At 41.8% G+C, this 22,949-nt stretch overlaps 1 protein-coding gene across 1 annotated transcript in view; it reads right to left on the bottom strand.

The window, feature by feature from the left end:
* FMNL2 (formin like 2) overlaps positions 1-22,949 on the bottom strand; it is a 215,121-nt gene that overhangs the window by 28,407 nt on the left and 163,765 nt on the right. The window contains 8 exon segments of the mRNA XM_044302780.1: positions 1,263-1,465; positions 3,175-3,299; positions 9,011-9,196; positions 10,039-10,396; positions 11,089-11,190; positions 13,066-13,215; positions 13,657-13,767; positions 21,070-21,144. Of these exon segments, the coding sequence (XP_044158715.1) occupies positions 1,263-1,465; positions 3,175-3,299; positions 9,011-9,196; positions 10,039-10,396; positions 11,089-11,190; positions 13,066-13,215; positions 13,657-13,767; positions 21,070-21,144 (1,310 nt within the window).

The following is a 22,949-nucleotide window of genomic DNA, read 5'->3' as shown; positions in this document are numbered from 1 at the left end:
AGGCCATATGACCGATGGACATGTCCTCACTGGCCTAGAGTAAGCTGCAAGAAGGCCACGGGGCTACTGCGAGCGCCGGTGTCTTCTCAAGCATCTGATTGGCAGAGGTCCCAGGTGTCGGACCCCCACCGATCAGAAACTGAAGACCTATCTAGAGTAGTAAAGTCTAGGAAAATCCCTTTAACAAAAATTCTGAGCCGGCAATACCTTCATTGTCAGGAGCTTGCACTGCACAGTACAAAATCTCTGCAAGGAAAGGATTGTGGAGTATAAACCATCTGAAAGTTTTTGGCTCAGAACCACTGATGAAAAATCACTGATCAAACACTGACAGCTTTACTGAAGGCAAAAATCGATGTGCCCTGTTCATTAAAGGGGTTGTCCAGGATTAGAAAAACATGGCTGCTTTCTTCCAGAAACAGCCCCACACCCGTCTATAGGTTGTGTCTGGTATTGCAGCTCAGCTTCATCCACTTCAATGGAGATGAGATACAATACCAGACCCAACCTATGGACAGGTGTGGGGCTATTTCTAGAAGAAAGCGGCCATGTTTTTCTAATCCTGGAAAACCCCTTTAGGAAAAACACTGAGAAGACCTCTTTTTCCAAGGATATGTCTACAGCCAAAGCAATCAGATGCTACAGCATCAGGAGAATAGTGTGCTGATCTTGTAAGAGGCAGTGACCTGCCCGCTCATGTACCATATTACTGAGAATAGAGCTGCATGTGAAAAATTGCGGCGTTTCATTGCGTGGACGAGCGTAGATGATGGAAATTGTGACGGCAGCAGAAGAGGAGTGTGTTGATTTTGTGGGACACAATGACCTGTCCACTCATGTTACTTATGTAAATTAAGCATAGCTACATGTGATAAATGGTAGTGTCACTGGATGAGTGGGGAGTGATGACAACAGCCTGACAGGAGAGTGTTGACCTTATCGGAGGCCATTCATGGGACTATGTTAATGAGGATGGTCACAAAGTAAGTGCCATAATTAGAAGAATGTAAGAATGCTGCAGGTCAAAAGACAGCGGCGTTGTAATGGCGTTATTCTATAAAACGGATGCACCTTCTTATGAAACCCATTTCTTCTAATTATAGCGTCTAGTAATTATTTAATATGGGTCACCGGCCAAACTTTCCGCAAATCAAGCATGGAAAATAGATGTAAGCAGTGAGCTCAGTAAATTGTATAACGGGATCTGCCGTAATCTTATAAGCGGCAGCTTGGGTGTTCTCCTCCCAGGGTCCTCTACTCACTGCTGGATGGCTCGGCAGATCTCCTCCGCCGTCTTCCCTGCTTTCCTCAGGGTGATGGCGAGGTTTTTAGCCCTGTTTGCTTCCAGTAAGGCCACCTTGTTCGAGCCCTTAGGTGCCGCTTTTTGCTTGCTGGAGCTAACATCAATGGCCGGGCCTTGGGCTTTTGTCTTGAAGATTTCTTCAAATTCATCTACATTTAAGTCCTAAAAGCAGAAACCATTTGTTAACTTGCAAAGTGATAAATAAAGAAACATTGGTTCTGCAAACCACACAAGCCGGGAGAGCAGAAAGGTCCTTTTTTAAATATTACCCAGGTTATAGGTTACGTGCAGAAAGATACTGCTGCAAGATGCAAATTTAAAGGGCTATTTCCATAAAAATGGAACCTTATGATGGATGATTAATCATCCAGAGACAGGGATCTGTAGTTCACTGGATCCTGGGTGGTACCTTGATCAGTCTACTTTGTGTTTGCTTGAGTGGTGGGCTTAAGTGTGGGAATCCAAAACTGGGAGGACTGGTTTTGTTTTGTAGTGTTTCTTTAGTTGATCTTATCTTGATGGATGTGATATATTACGGTGTTATCTGTGTTGTGCTTGTTGTTTCTTTTGCACAGGAGGGCTGGTGATTATTATAGCCATAAATGAGACTCTCTAACAGTGGGCTCGTCAAAGCTCTATGGAAGCTCTGCTTCCTCTGTAGGACCTACATAGGGTTCCTTCTAGTCAGGAGCTTGGTTCTTAGATTTATTTGCCCTTTGCTTTAAGTTTTCTCCACCTCCCTCCAGTGCATCTGAAAGATGAGGAATTGTTATGGAGTGGCGACATGAACATTGGGGCACCTTTATCAAGACCGGCGTTTTAGACACAGGTCTTAATAAGCCCCTGCCGTGGCGGTGGATTGCGCCGGCCTCTACATAAATATAAGCCAGCTTCCTTACTGTCTTACACTTACCTAAACAAGGCATAGAAAATAATGAATGAGATGGTCTTGCTGGCCGCCCCCACAAAAGTGGCCTATATCTGTTTGTAAATGACTCCCAATATGTTTAGTTTTTGAATCCATGTACACTGTATTATTTTTTGCTATTGTGACATGAATACATTTATACTGTTTTGTGTGACCTCATTGACAGGCCTTGCTGCATTGTCCTATTGTTTTACACACTGTACTTGACCTGTATTTGGCTATTATTTGACTTTAAAGGCTATGAACACCTTCAGGGGCAATAGATCACATTTTACTCATTTTGGGTCATAATATTTTTTATTTGGTCTTTACTAAAAATTGACAACATTTTTTGTCCTACAGGGTTAAGTTTCAGCCTATCTGCAGGGTATCTACTTTCAGTTTCACACTACTGAAGTTGCTGCTGATGGCTGGATAGATAGCCCATATCTCTGAACTCCTGACAGCTCACAAACACCTGTTATAGCTCATTTTGGGCTAAAAATTATTTTCTCAATTCTATATTAAAAATTTTCAACAGTTTCTGTCCTACAGGGTTAGGTTTTAGCCTATCTTACATTCAGTTTCACACTGAAACGTCAGGTTCCTGCTCTCATGGCTCGATGTGTAGCCCTTATCTCTGAACTAATGACAGCCCATAAACACTCATTATAGCTAAACTATTGCTTACATGAGTGTTTATGAGTTGTCAGCAGGTAAGGGCTACACATCAAACCGTCAGCAGCAGCATGATGACTCAGTATGAAACTGAAATGCAGGTAGGCTAAATCGTAACCCTGTAGAACAAAAACAGTTGAACATTTTTAATAAAGACTAATTGAAAAAATATGTTTTAGCCCAAAATGAGTTAAATTAAATAATAAAAAATGACCAGGACGGTGTTCATATCCTTCAACTTTCTTAATTGCCTTTTATGTGAACATTTAGAATTTTTTTTCATTACCTCCAGTATCCGTTCATCATCAATTTCATTGAAAACTGTGCCATTGATCTGGTTGGGTTTTAGAGCTACCCAGTTGAATACCGGCATCCTGAATTTTGTCTTGATCGGCTTCTTAATTTTCACAGCTGCAAATCAAAATTAAAATGTAGAGGTTATCACCTGATATGAAAATCTGTTCATGACACAAACATATAGTATATATACAGTGATATAATGTACAGGTGAAACGCAAAATGTTATATTTTTAATCTTATAAACTACCTTGTGGTGAAATCAGTTGTGCCATTGTGTATGTTCTATAGTATTATACAAGTGAAACTCGAAAAATTAGAATATCGTGCAAAGTTCATTTATTTCAGTAATGCAACTTAAAAGGTGAAACTAACATATGAGACTCATTACAGGCAAAGCGAGATATTTCAAGCCTTTATTTGTTAAAATTTGGATGCTTATGGCTTTAAGCTTATGAAACCTCAAAGTCACAATCTCAGGTCCCCTTTGCTCAGGGGGTATGGACTAATTAGCTGACTAGAGTGTGACACTTTGAGCCTAGAATATTGAACCTTTTCACAAAATTCAAATTTTTGCAATGCAATTCCTTTTAAGTTGCATTACTGAAATAAATGGACTTTTGCACGATATTCAAATTTTTCGAGTTTCACTTGTATAATACTATAGAACATACACAATGGCACAACTGATTTCACCACAAGGTAGTTTATAAGATTAAAAATATAACATATATACAATAAAGAGGAGCTGTCAGCTCTCCCGACATGTCTATCTTAGTAAATATTTGCATTCCCAATAAAATAACTTCTTAGTACCATACATTGTATTGTTCCTCTGTATGACTAAATTACCAACTGGGGGTTCACATTCCCAATGTCAGCGGATGTGTCCCTACAGATAAGTGCCACATTGATAAGGGGGATGGTCCCATCCAGTTGTCAATTCGTTCATGCAATTCCAGGAGGAACAGCGCAATGCAAAGCTCTAAGAACAGATGCTTCAGAATTGTTTTATCTAAGTCAATGCTAGGGTTTTTACCATAACAGACATGTCCGGCAGGATGACTCAAGACATGTTCCCATCTGGACATTTGCATGGGCGTAGCTATAGGGGGTGCAGAGGTAGCAGTCTCTACCGGGCCCAGGAGCCTGAGGCGGCCCAAAGACCCTTGTGGTGCATAAGCACTGAGGGAAGTGAGGCCCAAGCTGAACTCTTGTACCAGGGCCCAGGAGCCTTTAGCTACGCCCCTGTTTGTAGCATATCTACAGGTCATCAGTGTCCAAAAGGTGTGGGTCCCACCTCTGGGGGCCCACTCCAATCTCAAGAACAGGGCTCCAATTCATGCTGCTGTGAATAGAGAGATGGCCGTGCATGCAGGGCTCCCTCCTTCTACTTCTATGGGTACTCTGAAAATAGTCCAGTGCGCTTACTCGGCTATTTTTTGGAAATCCGACAGAAGTAACAATCAATCTAACAATACCTCTGCTGCAACCTTATTTCGTACATGAGGGGTTTAACAGTCTCCAGTTGCTAACAAGACCGTTTCAATTCAGTGACAGCAAGAGAAGATCTTGAAACGGATGAGAGTTTTATAAGACAATGATTAAAGGGCATCTGTCAGCAGTTTTGTACCTATGACACTGGCTGACCTGTTACATGTGCGCTTGGCTGCTGAAGACATCTGTGTTGGTCCCATGTTCATATGTGTCCGCATTGCTGAGAAAAAGGATGTTTTTTTATATGCAAATGAGCTTCTAGGAGCAACGGGGGCGTTATCATTACACCTAGAGGCTCAGCTCTTTGATTGACAGGTTCAGGCAGTAAAAACATCATCACACCTGTCCCTGTCAATCAAAGTGCAGAGAGCGCGGCAGCTGCAGAGAGAGCAGAGCCTGTAGGTGTAATGGTAACGCCTCCGTTGCTCCTAGAGGCTCATTTGCATATCTTAAAACATCATTTTTCTCAGCAATGCGGGCACATATGAACATGGGACCAAGACAGAGGCCTTCAGCTGCCAAGCGCCCATACAACAGGCCAGCCAGTGTCATATGTACAAAACTGCTGACAGATGCCCTTTGAGCCTTATTCACATAGGTAATGAGAGGCCTAATAATATGTACAATAAGGAATTCTTTTCATGCAGGGACATCAGTGCAGGAGAAGGAGCAGATATGGAAATTAAAGCAAAAGAAACCTACAGAACAGCTTGATCGGCCCATCTTTGGCGGAAGCGTAAAAACAAGGAGAGAGGTTAGTGTCATGGGTTGCATATTATTAATCAGAGCTCATCACCACACAAGGGGTTAATTATAAGATACCGTGCCATGCTTCATACATCACTGGACACGTCTCTGCAGACATACATGGAGTAAAACATCAGGTAAGCCAATTAGACACGATTCGGTTTTGCTCTTAGGACTCCTCTGTATTCGGGGCTATATACAGCCTCCAAATTACAGTAATCCGTCTCTGGCTCTAAAGCCAAGATTAAGATTTAAAAGCAATCAACATAAACTAATCTCTTAATCTAATGTAACTAATACATAATGGGCTGTTAAAGGGGTTGTCCCAGTTTATGAAACACTTTTTAACAGATACTGGTGGTCCTCAATTCAGTCTGGCCCTTGAGACACAGCCCTTTGATTTCACTGGAAATGGTGTAATGCTTCATCTCTCCTGTGGTGGCACTGCAGGGACATTGAACAATTTCTGCAGGTCTTCTCCAGCTGATCGCTGGAGGTCCCACAACCTGTGATAAGCCTATTGTCAGGAAACCATCTTTAAAATGCCCTTAGTCATGTATTACTAAAAATGTCTGGCTCTCATCACTGTCTGGCTTCGATAAACCATGTTAATTGCCACCCGACACACATCTGTTCACTCCGTGTTGCCCAGAACAGCAAATCTAGGGAAAGACCTACCAAGCCCCAGATATGAGATTGTGAAACGACCCCGGGGGCCTCCATCAGAAACAATGCAAATGGTCAGGGCCCCTGAACTCAAACTCGCTCATGTGAAAGAGGCCTAACAGTTCTAGGAAAAAAGTGTTAAGTTTGAAGATGCGCTAAAATTATTAATAGTGTTGAGCGAATAAAAGCATCCAAAGTGGAATTCGATTGAAAGTTCAGGAAAAATTCTATTCGCAACAAATCTGAATTTTCCTTGCGCTTCGTGGTAACAAACCGTTCTTTTCCTAAAATGGTGGCTACACATGCTACACAGTGAAAGTAAGAAGCCCGGGAATACAAGATCACCCATAATGCTGTGCAGACAGCCAATCAGCGGCTAGCCAGCCCCTGTGATGTCACAGCCCTTTAAAAGCCTCATCCCGCGCGGTCTCCGCAATTTCAGTGTAAGCTGAGAATAGGGAAAGACATGAAAAGCGCTAGGGACAGTGTTGCCAAAAGCTTTTAATTGTGGAATAGGGAAAGGGAGAGTGCAGGGACAGTGTAGGCAGATTGTAGGCAGAGTTTTTACACACGGTATAGGGAGACTGCAGGGACAGTGTAGGCAGATTGTAGGGAGAGTTTTTACACACGGTATAGGGAGACAGCACAGTTTGCATCAATCCCTGTGTCCTAAACAGTGTCCTCCTTGCTTAATAGCAATTATATCAGGCCTTGATTCTGAAATTGAGGTGAATAAGCAGTCTAAAGCTACTTTCACACTAGCGTTTTTACTGGATCCGGCAGGGTTCAGCAAAAACGCTTCCGTTACTGATAATACAACCATCTGCATCCGTTATGATTGAATCCGGTTGTATTATCTTTAACATACCCAAGACGGATCCGTCATGAACTTCATTGAAAGTCAATGGAGGACAGATCCGTTTTCTATTGTGGCAGATTGTGGCAGAGAAAACGGATCCGACCCCATTGACTTGCATTGGGGGTCATGCCAGATCCGACTTTCTCCGCATCCCAGGACAGAAAGCAAACCGCATTATGCTGCGGTTTGCTCTCCGGTACGGGAACGCAACTAAACGGAACAGAATGTATTTTGGAGCATTCCGTTCTGTTCAGTTCAGTTTTGTCCCCATTGACGATGAATGGGGACAAAATTAAAGCATTTATTTCCGGTGTTTAGCCCCTAGGTCGGATCACAATACCGGAAAACTAAAACGCTAGTGTGAAAGTAACCTAATACTACTGTTATCAGGGTGTCACTGTAACTGTTTCACTACCAGAAAGGACTAGCTATGCATGTTGCTGCAATGCACAGTGATGTACACTGAGATGCACTGTCCCTACAGGCCGGGATATAGCTGATTTAACACGCAACACGCTTCGTGACAAATTAATTCCGAACTAAGGTAATTTCTTGAAAAAAAAAATCGTCGAAGTGTCCGAATCTAATTTTTTCAAACTTTGCTCATCTCTAATTATCAAAATGTTTGTCTGATAAATTTGAAGTATATATTAGGGCAACACAGACTTCAAAAATTCCCCTGATGATAAATCTGCCCCTTATGAGCAGCTGGTAGTAGTACAAGCCTATCCTGTGAGTGAGGAAGTGATATCAGCGCTATCTCCTGCACTCAGCACAACTAATCACTCAGCAAACAAACCAAACTACAGTATGTGGGAAAAAAGCAGCCGATAGGTTTATCAGTCAGCGGCCCCTTCCTGGGTAAACAGACCAGAAACCAGCAGAATATGGATCTTATTATCTGGAATTTCTTAATACCATGATATTATTGTAAGAAAATCTGTAAATCAGGATGACAGATGTAGCAGAGCCGAATGTAAGATGCGGCACTGCTTAGTATATACATTTATTTCTATTTAGTATATTCCCATCCTTATTATTTTGCTCTTTATTGTGTCTGATAGGTGTTATGCAAAAGTGAATACCAACTGATGCTATTGAATCGCCCACTATTAGGCCACACTGTTCATGGTGATGTAAATTTGGTTCCGCAGGATCCAGGGTACTGTGGGGGTAATACTTTACTTTGTTTTGTCTACATTTCCATCTACATTGTGCATTTGAGCAACAGCTTAAATAATACATAATATCTGCAGATATTTAACTTCAATTTAAAAAAAACTAAAATGGGGTCGTACACAGGAGATATGCCCCACTTTGAGCCAAAAAATGACATGCGGGGTATTGTCGGTGCCAGCCACAGTGCCCCATTACCAGCCACATCTGCATAGGAGAATGTCCTACTGGGTACAGCAGACTAAGGTAGATCACGTCTGCCAAGATGTCCTAAAAAAAGTGACCCCAGGACACTTGAGTAGCCTTGCTTTGCTTCATCAAAACCCTAGGGGGCTTTTTAGTATTGAGACTCACCTTAGAATTTAACTAGAACCTTATTAAAGTAGTAATGACTGTACATCATTGGCCACTGAAGCCATAGACTGATGGCTACAAGCAAAAAAAAAAACGATCAAGACATAGCCTACCTCCAGGGGTGGCCATAGACTTTGCAGGGAAATTTCCCAGTGGGCCAATGAGGCCACCTGAGCCCTACCCAGCTGGGTACATAACAATCTGATGTACATCTACACCTTGCTGGCGGCCACAGGTGCCCTCCTGAAATCAACTGTATTGTTGTCCTCAGGAAGGGGATATAGTTGAATACATTAACTGAGGTTGCAGTATTTTGTGCTGCACTGTGATCTTTGCTTCTGCTGGGGTGGTATTTTGTGCTGCAGTAGGTATTGCTGGCCCTGCCTACTTGTGTTACCCTGACTTCTGTTAGTTTGGATTCGCCTACAACATGGGGCCATGTTTAATTTTTTTCCAGGGCCACTTTAAGTTCCCAGTCCGCCCCTGCCTACCTCATATATATAACAGGCATTTTATGGTCTGTTACCTGCAAGTCCTGAGTTAAATATAACCATTGGTGAGGCAGTTCCAGGTAGAGGAGGTGGCGGAGGTACAGGTGGTTCCACAGCTGGACCTGGAAGAGGTGGCGCTGGTGGTGGAGGTGGAGGAGGAGGAGGAGGTGGTGGTGGAGGTGGAGCCGGAGGCATTGTAGATGGTGTAGGTCCATTTTCCACTGAAATCATGTAGCATATTGTCAGAATATTGAAGATACAGGGTGAAAATGACGACATTCATGACTAACTCTGGGAGGAGATACTCAATCATTGTCAAAAGATTTTCTAAAGATAAAATCACTAAGGATGATTTCACTTCTGACCAAATACGGTATATATCTGGAGCTTCTATGAGATGATGAGTTGCTAGATACATCCCTTTTTATCTCGTTTTTTTCTATATCCAGGCCACAAAAACATTATAAATTACAGGACATAGGATTTTATATGTGCTCCTAAAAAAAACTTCAATTTCTCCCCAGAAAGCAAGACCTCATACTGCCATGTCAATAAAAAAAAATAAAAAAAAGTTATGGCTGGCGAAGAGCCTGATCAAAGATCAATTAAAAGGGTTTTGCCATGGCATAGGGCATAAGTATCTGATCGGTATGGGTCCAACCACTGGACGTCCACCAATCATGAGGATGGGGATCTGGTACCCCTGTATGAATGGAGCAGCAGGTAGTGCTTGCTTATTGCCGCTCCATATCTTCTCTAGAGGGACTGCTAGACATAACTGAGTACAGTGCTCGGCCATTTAGTGCAGACCCATAGAGAAGGAATAGAGCAGCATGCATACCCCACCTGCTGCTCCATCCATTCAGGGGCACCGGACCCTTATGATCAGTGGAGTCTGACCAATGGATAGGGCAAAAAATCTGAAATTGGCCCAACCTCTTTAGGCCATTTGAACAATGGGCACTTCCATGAAAGGCTGAACCCCAATATGTTGACCTCAAATCAGCATATTCTATTTTTGTCAATTTTACTTTTACTAATCAAGGATTATGACTACACTTACCTGCTCCAGGCTCTGAGAGCAAAGGTGGTGCAGGTGGCGGCGTTGGTGCTGAACGTGTGTAAATTCCTGATACACTTGATGAACCTCCACTGGGAAGTGAAGGTCCTGACTGTGAGATACCAGTAGCAGATGATGGTTCTCCCACTACTTCTGTACCTGACGGCACAACAGTCCCTGACGCCACCAGCGGTGTAATAGATATGTCCCCATCGCCTTTATTTTGAATTTTGAGAGTCCCCTGCTTCTCCAACTCGTGGATTTTCCTTTCTAGAGTGGATTGCCTCTGAATGGCTTCCTCCTTCTCCTTGATCATCTTCCGTAACGTGTGCACCTGGGTGTTTGCATCATTACAGACTTCCTGTGTAGAAATTAAAAACGGTCAATAATTGTTCGAGAGTGTTAAAACAACAACGCTCAGTATGGTCAACTTTGGGTTCAAAGTATCCCGACTAATATGAACTAAGCCACTAATAGTTTGGAAAAAACATGATTTGCCACCTTGTCAGTATTACTACAGGATAGCAGGAGGTCCTGTTTGAGTAACACATATAGAATATTGTTAAAGGGTTGTCCAATGTCGTCAACAGGTCCCCCAGAGACTGCTCAGGAAACAGTCAATTCCCTGTGCAGCCACACCGCAGGAGCCCATTGATGTGCCAGGTTCTCTAGACCACGAGCCCATACTTGTCCAAGTCCATATGGAAAGAGGTTGAAGAAAAGCAGAACTCCTTGTTATCGTTATGAGCATGGCCGTCTTTATGACTATTGATGGATTATTTAATTTATAAATTACTGCATCAACAGACTGAGGAGGAGAATTGATCAGGTCATGATGACGGAGGAATTGTTCACTGTCGAACACCATAGAGCGGTTCTACTACTTACAGTAGGACCTGAACAGCACCAGCATTGTACTTGGACGTCCCTGGACAATAGCCGTGTCACAGGTGTGAGCAGAACAATATGGACAGGTTAGGTTTCTGTGAGAGTACAGACTGTATGGCTGCAGTTATTGTAATATAGGCAATACGGCGACAATCAGAACCGTACCCGCACAACTTCCAGTTCTTTATGTCTTTGCATAAGCTGTTTTTCCAGTTCTACAATTTTAGCCATTGCTTCGTTTTCGGTGTCTAGTAGCTTTTCAGAAAGCTGTGAATATAGAAGAAAAATTGCTATTTTATTTCAGTAAAATTTACAAAAATATATAATATAAGCATCAAACTATAAGATTATTTTACTTTTACACTATAATAGCTAAAGTAAATACAAACAACCTCAAGCACACTAGGAGAAACTATTGAAAAAAACCTGTATATAATTATTATCTGTATATAATAATTTATATTAGATTTTATAATAATTATATTTTAGTCAGTAGGGGCAGTATTATAGTAGTTATATTCTTGTACATAGGAGGCAGTATTATAGTAGTTATATTCTTGTACATAGGAGCAGTATTATAGTAGTTATATTCTTGTACATAGGAGGCAGTATTATAGTAGTTATATTCTTGTACATAGGAGCAGTATTATAGTAGTTATATTCTTGTACATAGGAGGTAGTATTATAGTAGTTATATTCTTGTACATAGGAGCAGTATCATAGTACTTATATTCTTGTATATAAGAGGCAGTATTATAGTAGTTATATTCTTGTACATAGGAGCAGTATTATAGTAGTTATATTCTTGTACATAGGAGCAGTATTATAGTAGTTATATTCTTGTATATAGGAGGCAGTATTATAGTAGTTATATTCTTGTACATAGGAGCAGTATTATAGTAGTTATATTCTTGTACATAGGAGCAGTATTATAGTAGTTATATTCTTGTACATAGGGGCAGTATTATAGTAGATATATTCTTGTACACAGGAGCAGTATTATAGTAGTTATATTCTTGTACATAGGAGGCAGTATTATAGTAGTTATATTCTTGTACATAGGAGGCAGTATTATAGTAGTTATAGTCTTGTACATAGGAGGCAGTATTATAGTAGTTATAATCTTGTACATAGGAGGCAGTATTATAGTAGTTATATTCTTGTACATAGGAGGCAGTATTATAGTAGTTATATTCTTGTACATAGGAGCAGTATTATAGTAGTTATATTCTTGTACATAGGAGAAAGCATTATACTAGTTATATTCTTGTACATTGGAGCAGTATTATAGTAGTTATATTCTTGTACATAAGAGGCAGTATTATAGTAGTTATATTCTTGTACATAGGAGGCAGTATTATAGTAGTTATATTCTTGTACATAGGGAGCAGTATTATAGTAGTTATATTCTTGTACATAGGGAGCAGTATTATAGTAGTTATATTCTTGTACATAGGAGGCAGTATTATAGTAGTTATATTCTTGTACATAAGATGCAGTATTATAGTAGTTATATTCTTGTACATAGGAGCAGTATTATAGTAGTTATATTCTTGTACATAGGAGCAGTATTATAGTAGTTATATTCTTGTACATAGGAGGCAGTATTATAGTAGTTATATTCTTGTACATAAGAGGCAGTATTATAGTAGTTATATTCTTGTACATAGGAGGCAGTATTATAGTAGTTATATTCTAGTACATAGGAGGAAGCATTATGCTAGTTATATTTTTGAACATAGGAGGCAGTATTATAGTAGTTATATTCTTGTACATAAGAGGCAGTATTATAGTAGTTATATTCTTGTACATAGGAGGCAGTATTATAGTAGTTATATTCTAGTACATAGGAGGAAGCATTATGCTAGTTATATTCTTGAACATAGGAGGCAGTATTATAGTAGTTATATTCTTGTACATAGGGGGCTGTATTATTTTTGATGACTCAGGAGGAGGGACAGTAAACATAGGTGAAAAAAACTTGTTGAAGCAAAAAACGCATAAAAACTGATCACCGCCAGTCTCTTGTGACTTTTTTCCTCCTGGAAAGATCTGAGGTTTGAGTTACAATAACGTGGAGTCTGATCAGCGAATAATGTCACCCTGAGGTTCTACCCTGAGGTATCTCAAGCTTTTACTTACATGAGAAATGTTTTCTTCCAGTTCCTCAACTCTTTCCAGTGCGGCATTCTTGGTCTCCGCATCTTCCAGAAGAGCCCCCACGTCAAACACATTATCCAGATAAGCCTGAATCTGGACCTGAAGTTTGTCGCTTTCCGTGTGTTTCAGTTTCTGTAAAGCAGAAAGACCACAGAACAGATTTCACAAGTCAGGGCAGGAAAATTATACATAGGTGGACATACATAGATGCATCATGCCAGGCAACACCTCTCCACCCCAACCACCCCTATAAGAATGCATGATTGGATCACACGGAAAAGTATGTATATTTCAATAGGGGAAGTTGGACAAGTGGCCGCCAGACACATTTGATGCCACTTATCTAAAGAGGAAACAAACAGGCTAAAATCCAACCTGACCCTGCACTGGTTCCTCCAGCAGGAGACATTGTGGGACAGTCCAATCGCACCCACATACATAATATTTTCAATTAGATCTTATTCTACTCGATAGGACTCCAAATGATGCAACCAATACGAGACCGTTCAATACAATATGTGGCCAACAAAGTAGATGCCTTCAAGAAATCCAGATATCATAAACTATACTTACATCCAGGTATTCATCCAAGGCTAATTTGGTAAACTCGAACTGAAGATGGACTCTAAAATTCATGTCTTCTACTGAATGCACTACGATGTTAATGAACTGCATGCATGCAACCTGCAATAAGGCACAGACAGTATTAAAAGGGTTAATTAATTAGAGATTCTGCAAACTGTGCAGAAAGCTGTATTAGTGGATACAATACTCCCGCGGACCCTCCACCCATCGTTACTGCCCTAGGACCTCTGTACACTACATGCCACACTGGAACTAATTTTAACTTTGGTCACAGGCTGTGAATGTTGCCATACATGAAGTAATTCTGTACTGTCGCTTTAAGACGGTTCTAGTAATACCACCAGGTAGGTATCTGCATATGACCGCAATCCACATCCATGCATGCATACCACATAGGGGGCTATTAAAAACATTTGAACCGTGATGTTTTGCATGAGGTTCATTCACTCGTTTCTGTATCGGTGGGGGAACAGAAGTGCCGTTGACTACTGAAAATATTGGTGCTATCACCGGTTGTCACCTTCTTAGTGCCGGACACCTCTGCCATCATCTGGGGGAGATAATCAGACATAAAACGGCTTATCTCGGGTATAAAAACATGGCTGCTTTCTTTAAAAAAAAAACAGCCCTACCCCTGCCCGCAGGTTATCTGTGTTACTGCAGCTCAGCCCCACTCACTGCAATGGAGCTGGGCTGAAATACCAGAGACCACCATGCACAGGTCCAGTGCCGCTTCTATAAGAAATCAGCCATCTTTTTATAACCCCTTTAAAAAGGACCAGTCACCTGTCCTGACATTCTACTACTTACATTTCCCAGGCACTAATAATTCTATTCTTAGGACTCTATGTTGTGCCATTCCGTTATTATTCCTACTAGAGGTTAGGTATAGATTGACAGCGATTTTCAATAAAAGTCTAAATGGATGTTACCAATGAGGGGCGTGTCCTTGCACAGTCTGACACTGGCAGCACTGATTGGATAGTGTCAGACTGTGCAGGGACCCCCCCCTGCTGGTAACACCCAGCTGGACCTTCATTGAAAACTGCTAGAAATGAATTCATAAATAATAAAGGAATAATAACGGAATGGCACAACATTGAGTCATAAGAACAAATAAAAATTATTACATGGGGGATGCATGGAGTTACTAAAACAGACATGTCAGGGGCGGTGCTGGCTACTCTTTAAATTACATACATTTTTAGATTTGGGGGCATTCACACCACATTAGAGGTATGTGTCTGAATGTTGCCTTTGATGTATGCCCTTGTAGTAATACAGATTAGGCTACTTTTACACTAGCGTTTTTTGTGGATCCGTCATGGATCTGCAAAAAAAAAATCGCTATAGTTACAATAATACAACCGCATGCATCCGTCATGAACGGATCCGGTTGTCTTATGTCTTCTATAGCCAAGACGGATCCGTCATGAACTCCATTGAAAGTCAATGGGGGACGAATCAGTTTTCTATTGTGTCAGAGAATACGGATCCGTCCCCATTGTCTTAGGGATCATGCACACGACCGTATGTATTTTGTGGTCCGCAAAGAATACGGATGACATCCATGGGCATTACGTATTTTGCAGAACAGAACAGCTGGACCTTCATAGAACACTACTATCCTTGTCCGTAATACGGAAAATAATAGGACATGTTCTATTTTTTTGTGGAACAGAAACACAGACATACGGAAACAGAATGCACACGGAGTAACTTCCGTTTTTTTTTTTTGCAGACCCCTTGAAGTGAATGGTTCCGCATACGGTCCGCAAGAAAAAACGGAACGGACGCGGAAAGAAAATACGTTCGTGTGCATGAGCCCTTACATTGTGTGCCAGGACGGATCCGTCTTGCTCTGCACCACATCGCCGACAGAAAAATGCTGCTTGCAGCGTTATTCTGTCCGCGATGGGGACGCAACCAAACAGAACGGAATGCATTTTGGCGCATTCTGTTTCATCCAGTTCAGTTTTGTCCCCATAGACAATGAATGGGGACAAAACTGAAGCGTTTTCCTCCGCTATTGAGAGCCTATGACGGAATTGAAAACCCTAGTGTGAAAGTAGCCTTGGGGTGCGTTCACACCACATTAGAGGTGTATGCTGGTAGGACGCTGCTTCATATATCACCGTAGGTTGCATACAGTGGCATACAGAATGTCACCCATAGGCTCCCATGTTGGATAAAAAGTATCATACATGGGAAATGATTTTTAGTGGCTGCCTCTGTGCAGAATACAGTAGATGACTACAATATTCTATTCATATTCCTGCCCGACAGAGGCCAAAAAGACCCAAATTTGAGCTCTGAATGATGTATACAGCAGGAAAGCCAACCATACCCTGCAGACGCAATGTCTGTAGTGTGTATGGACCCTTAGACACTGGAACTTGTGAAATTCAACTGGAGAAAATTTAGTGTATCGTTGGAGTAGGGACATGGGGTAGGATCTAAATCATGTCTGAATTTTACCCCTTAAAGAAAAACCCCTGTCTTGAAAAAATACTCCACAAAACATGCTGAGTAACTATATGGATACTTTGCGTTACTGCTCTTGTACTGATTTTCATATCTTTACAAGGGTCAGAGCTAAAACTTTCGGATGCCGAACTCCACATTCCAGGCATACATTTTGGCTGCTTTCAATTTCAACTAGGGGAAGCTTAATGTATACAGATCCATACATTGAACTCAATAGTAAATCTGTATGCGGTAAGCTACAACACTCCCTCTAGTGGCAGCTGTAGGCAGTCATTTAATGATGTGGTCAAGTGAAAGGAAGATTTTCGGCTCTTCTTTAAAAAAAAAACGAAAAAAACTCTGATATACAGTATATTACATATTATAAAATGCAAAAAAAATTGAGCATCCATCGAGTAAATACGAAACCAGTAACATGAGATACATGTTAATTGTGGGACAATCCCTTTAAATCGTGTCGGGCAGTGAATAAAGACAAGGTCGTATCTGAATTTTCATCAGCCAAGCTTCTCCTGAGAATCAATTAATCTGCTCAGAAGGAATTTTGAGGATAAAAGAACACTTGGAAATGTCTAGTTAAAGTGTACTTCATAGTTATGGTCCATGAAGGGTTAAACGGACAGGCTTCAGCACGGGTCATGTAAGGACGATATTGACCACCTTTATGCCCCAGTTTTACGACGTGGCGCAGCATTCTTGATGCTTCTGATGATTTGATGTAATTACCTTTTTTTCATAAAATTCAGGAAGAAGTGAAGTTCATCTCGAGGTAACGGATTCTTCTGACGTTAACGACTATTCCTCACAGACATATCATTAATTCTTAAGCTATTGTTATTCGGCAGCCAGGTGGTTCAGGCCCGGAGCACAATTCTAAAGCTATCACAAGAGCTAGCTTGGATTTTTAAAGGGATTTTCAGAGATCAGAAAAAATATATATTTTTATTTTTTACAAAAACAGCACCACTCCTACCCATGGCTGGTGGATGCCATTGCAGATCTCGTGGACAGGAATGACCCTGTTCCTGAATGTTTTATCCTGGACAACTCCTTAAGGACTCGTTCAAACGAACGTTTTTGGCGTTCCATATACGGTCCATATACGGAACCATTAATTTCAATGGTTCCGCAAAAAAAAAACTGAATGTACTCCGTATGCATTCCGTTTCCGTATTTCCGTTTTTCCATTCCGTTGAAAGATAGCATGTCCTATTATTGCCCGCAAATTCAAGCCAATGGGTCCACAAAAAAAACGGAACACATACGGAATGTACTCCGTATGTCTTCCGTATCCGTTTTTGCGGAACTATCTATTGAAAATGTTATGTCCAGACCAATTTTTTCTATGTAATTACTGTATACTGTATATGCCATATGGAAAAACGGAACGGAACCAGAAACACTACTGAAAAAAAAACTGAAAAACTGATCCAGGAAAAACAGGCCGCAAAACACTGAAAAAGACATACGGTCGTGTGAACGAGCCCTAAAGAGGTTTTCCGGGATTTCTATGGTTTATAATAGATAAGCTCATCTAGCTGCTCACCTCTTGTACATCTTCCCCATCCTTTTTTCAGTTTGGCCTCTCCTGACCAGGTTCCCCCATGGAAAACCAATCCCTTTGGTTTCTTTCCATCCTTTATGTAGCACTTCCTGTTCCTGTATCCAACCAAACCCATGATGCACTTCTCCTTCCTCTGCCACAGCTCCAGCCCCGCCCCTAACAACACCCAGCTAGTTTATAGGTCCTCCCATCCAGCTAGTTACATAGACACTCCTCTGTAACTGCCCCACCCATGAGCATAACATCACAGGAAACAGGAAGGAGCTGCATGGACAGGGTCATGTGACCACAGCCCAGAACAGAAGGTAGGGGCAATAAAGGTAAAAGAAATACATTACAAAATTACAACGACCTTCATAAAGGATTATTTTAAAGGATGTTGATGCAAACTGGAAAATCCTTTTACGCGTGGGTTTACACACACAGTAGCACGCTTTTATCTAGAAGTAAACGCATAAACCTGCTCATCCTGAGCTTCCAGGTTCTACAGTGAAGACTGACACGATGAGCAGGATAGTAGAAGAGAGGAAATATCTACAACGCAGTGTGGATGTATATGCCATTAAGGCCTCTTTCACACGGGCGAGTTTTCTGCGCGGGTGTAATGCGTGAGGTGAACGCATTGCACCCGCACTGAATCCGGACTCATTCATTTCTATGGGGCTGTTCACATGAGCAGTGATTGTCATGCATAACTTGTGCGTTGCGTGAAAATCGCAGCATGTTCTATTTTGTGCGTTTTTCACGCAATGCAGGCCCCATAGAAGTGAATGGGGCTGCGTGAAAATCGCAAGAATCCGCAAGCAAGTGTGGATGCGGTGCGATTTTCACACACGGTTCCTAGGAGACGATCCGGATGGGGACCCGATCTTTATTATTTTCCCTTATAACATGGTTATAAGGGAAAATAATAGCATTCTTAATACAGAATGCTTAGTACAATAGGGCTGGAGGGGTTAAAAAAAATATATAATTTAACTCACCTCACTTGTTCGCGCAGCCCGGCTTCTCTTCTTTCTTCTTCTTTGAGGAAAAAAGGACCCGTGGTAACGTCACTGCGCTCATCACATGGTGATGGATCATGTGATTGACCATGTGATGAGTGCAGGAATATCATCAAAAGTCCTTTACCCAGGTCCTGAAGAAAGAAGAGAAGCCGGGCTGCGCGAATAAGTGGATTAAGGTGAGTTAAATTTTTTATTTTATTTTTTTTAACCCCTCCAGCCCTATTTTACTAGGGAAAATAATACAATCTACACAACACCTAACCTAAACCCGAACTTCTGTGAAGAAGTTCCGGTCTGGGTACCACATTAAATTTTTAACACGCTCGTGCAAAAAACATTGCACCCGCGCAATAAAAACTGAACGACGGAACGTAATCGCAGTCAAAACTGACTGAAATTGCGTACCTACTCGCGCGGGTTTGCCGCAATGCACCCGGGACGCATCCTAAGCCAAAACGTGACGCCCGTGTGAAAGAGGCCTAAGGGTCTGTGAAAAGTGGGGTGACGTCCCCTATTGGAGCTGTAATGGCTGCCATCACCTTTGCCTAATTTTTGATGGATTACCGTACGTTAGAACTTAATCCCAGTTATGTTTCTTGTTTCTTATACTTAATAGACAGGAAGCAAACGTCTTCCTATGATCTGAATTATTAATTTCTATTAATACTGATACATAATTCATCCTGGGAAGCCTATTACATCATATACATGTATTATAGCAAGTCACGCTGGCGCCGTATACACCGTGGAGGGGCTTTATTTCTTTTAGGTAGTCACAAATTTTGGATGTATGGTTGATTTGACAAGGGTGTTTACTTTGGACCCTAAAGATCATGGAAATTATTGGCCCACTGGTATCTGTTAAAGGGCAAAGGACACCCCCGGAAAAAATGTGTATATTTGTAACAATTGTCAAAATCTCTTTTTGCAAAAAATAAGTGACAAACAATACGGCAGCCACTGCGGCTCCAACACCAGTCATCGGCCAGTATTCCCAGTTTCTAAAAATCCACCTCTTTAGATCACTTTATAGCTACCTTTGCAACCAATTTTTTTTTTTTTCTAAAATGAAGGAAATTTTTATTTTTTATTCCCTATTTTTTGAGTCTACAGCTCTTATGCAGACCAATGCATCTCCATGGCAACAGACAACAAACTCATCCTGTATCATCTGCTCCTGCCCTTCCGTCGGTTCTCAGTTTTATGCTAGCCTACATTTGGTGAGCAGGGAACAGAGTGAAGGGAGTAAGTCGTAGGGCCGGGATACACAATGGCGGTCCAGCTGCGCTCCCTTCATTCCGTAGGGGTCAAATTCGTAACAATCCTACATTGATGGCCTATTCTAAGAAACAGTCATCAATTAAAGGGGTTTTCGGAGAGGTTTTTTTTAGATGACCTACCCTCTGGTTAGGTCATCAGTATGTGATCGGAGGGGGTCCGACACCTGGTACCCCCGCCGATCAGTTGTTTGAGAAGGCAGTAGCACCTGCTCACCAAGTACAGCTCCGTACATTGTATGGTGACTGTGATTGGTATCCCAGCTCAGCCCCATTTAATTCAATGGGGCTGCGCTGTGCCGAGACTACATGACGGATGAACAGGACGTCACATGACCTAGGAAAAGCTGGAGAAGGCCGCAGCGCTACTGCCTTCTCAAATAGCTGATCGGGTCCCAAGTGTCGGACCACCACCAGTCAGATACTGTTGGCCTATCCAGAGAATAGGTCATCAGTAAAGAAAAACGCTAGGAAACCCCTTTAAGAAACCATAAAAAAAAAATATTAATAATCTTCAAGACGTCTGCAGGATTTATATTTCTAGGTAATTTAGGCCCCTTGCAGACAAGCGAGTATTCCGCGTGCGTGCAATGCGTGATGCGAACGCATTGCGCCCGCACTGAATCTGGACCCATTCATTTCTATGGGGCTGTGCACATGAGCGGTGATTTTCAAGCATCACTTGTGCGTTGCGTGAAAATCGCAGCATGTTTAATATTCTTCGTTTTTCAAGCAACGCAGGCCCCATAGAAGTGAATGGGGCTGCGTGAAAATCGCATCCGCAAGCAAGTGCGTTTTTTATGGCTGGTTGCTAAGAGATGTTGTTTGTATACCTTCAGTTTTTTATCACGCGCGTGCAAAACGCATTAAATCGCATTGCAAGCACGAAAAAAAAATGAACAACCGAACGCGATCAAAGGCAAAACTGAATGAACTTGCTTGCGAAATCGCGCATTTTTCACTGAACACATCCGCAACGCATCTGGACCTAATCCGCTTACGCTCGTCTGCAAGGGGCCTTAGGGTGTTTTTATTAATACATTAAGGTGAATATTGAGAACATTACCATGAAATCTATATTGTTGTCTTCGTTCCTGAAATGTTCCATGAGCTTCTCGAAGCGCTGTTTTTCACCACAAACCTTGAAGGACGAAAAGAAAAGCAATAACAGCACAAAGAAATGTCAATATACGACTGGAGGAGCAAATAACGCCACAAGGATCGATCCATTTAAAATTATATATATACTTAGGAAGATTAAAAAGGTTGATGACATAACACACCCAGATCATTGCCTATTATCACCCCTGACGCGGACCTATGGAGGGGGTACAGGAAAACGCATCTGTAAGGGTACGTCCATGTGGGACGTATTTTTCCGCGGGAAATTTTCTGCAAAATCTGCATTAGGCCTCATGCACACGACCGTTGTGTGCATCCGCGGCCGTTGTTCCGTTTTCCATTTTTTTCTGCTGACCCATTGACTTTCAATGGGTCCGTGGAAAAATCTGAAAATGCTCCGTTTGGCATCCGCGTGCGCGATCCGTGTTTCCAGTCCGTGAAAAAAATATGACCTGTCCTATTTTTTTCACGGACAACGGTTCACGGGCCCATTCAAGTCAATGGGTCCGTGAAAAATCACGGCTGCACACAAGATTGTCATCCGCATGCGTGATCCGTGTCCGTTTTTTCCTATCATTTCAAAGGCAAACTTGACTTAGATTTTTTTTTTCATTTTTCATGTCCGTGGATCCTCCAAAAATCAAGGAAGACCCACGAAAGAAAAAACGGACACGGATCACGGAAACCGTTTTTGCGGACCGCAAAAAAAAAACGTCCGTGTGCATGAGGCCTTAGTCACATAAAATGTTCAGCTAATTCCACCCAGTGCATTGCAAAGTGATTTAATCCATACTGCAGGCTTCCATTGCGGACATTTTCTGCAGCGCCTGGATGATATTTTTTGGAATCTCATCCACATCACTGCTAAGGTTTTTCCGCATGCGGTTCTGTTGCAGAAAATCGGTAGCGTATCCGCCGTATGGGGCCGCACCTTGAATGTTGTTTCAAGAAGCCAGGATTTTGCAAATGCAAAGAATCAAACATTGCTGGATTTAGTTTTGTGATGGAACAGCAAGTGCATACAATATTATGCACCGCCACATAGTCTACCGAAATCACAAAGTGCGATAATCACAATACGTAAAATTAAGGGAGTTGAAAAGTCCCATCAGGCAGGAATGGTCATACATTAATATAGTAAGACACATTCACCTATTCCAGCACCGCGGCTCCAATCCCCCTTGTTGGTGCAGCCATGACATCACCGTCTTGGCTGTAGTGATGCTGCTGGCTTCAGCGGTATCCAGCACATGACCTCTGAGGCCAGTGATTGGCTGCAGCAGTCATGTGGAGTAAATGGGCACAATACTACTACAGCCAAAGGCCAGTGGGGAGGATTGGAGCTGCAGCAGGGAGGGGAAGGGGTGAAGTAGGTGAGTATATGGTATTATCTTATTTTATGAAAATTCCTGTGTAGGGGGGAAACCTTTTTTCATAATTTAGACAACCCCTTTAAGTCGGTGCCTCAACAATCAATGGGGTTTGGCAACTGCCGGAGTACAAAAGCCCTTCAATCGGCTGAAATGCTAGGGTGCTGAGAGTCAGATCACCACTGATCTAATTTTGATGGCCTACATTTAAGTGTAACTGTCATTTTTTCATAAAAAATAAAAAATCTATTTTAACGTATGTTACTGCTGCAGCATTATACAGAAAGCAATCTGTAGTTTCTTCACATACCACTGTTTTCCTTGATTTTTTTCCTTTAGTTTTTCCCTTAGTTTTAACAATCTCTACAATATGAGGATGTTCTCAAGATGGCTCCTCTGCCAGTTCTGAGGCCAAAACTGCTTTCCCGTTACTTCACATACACACTAGCTTCCT

Source organism: Bufo gargarizans, chromosome 8, assembly GCF_014858855.1.
Source record: "Bufo gargarizans isolate SCDJY-AF-19 chromosome 8, ASM1485885v1, whole genome shotgun sequence".
Taxonomy (NCBI): Eukaryota; Metazoa; Chordata; class Amphibia; order Anura; family Bufonidae; genus Bufo; species Bufo gargarizans.
This window is presented reverse-complemented; position numbering and strand designations above follow the sequence as displayed.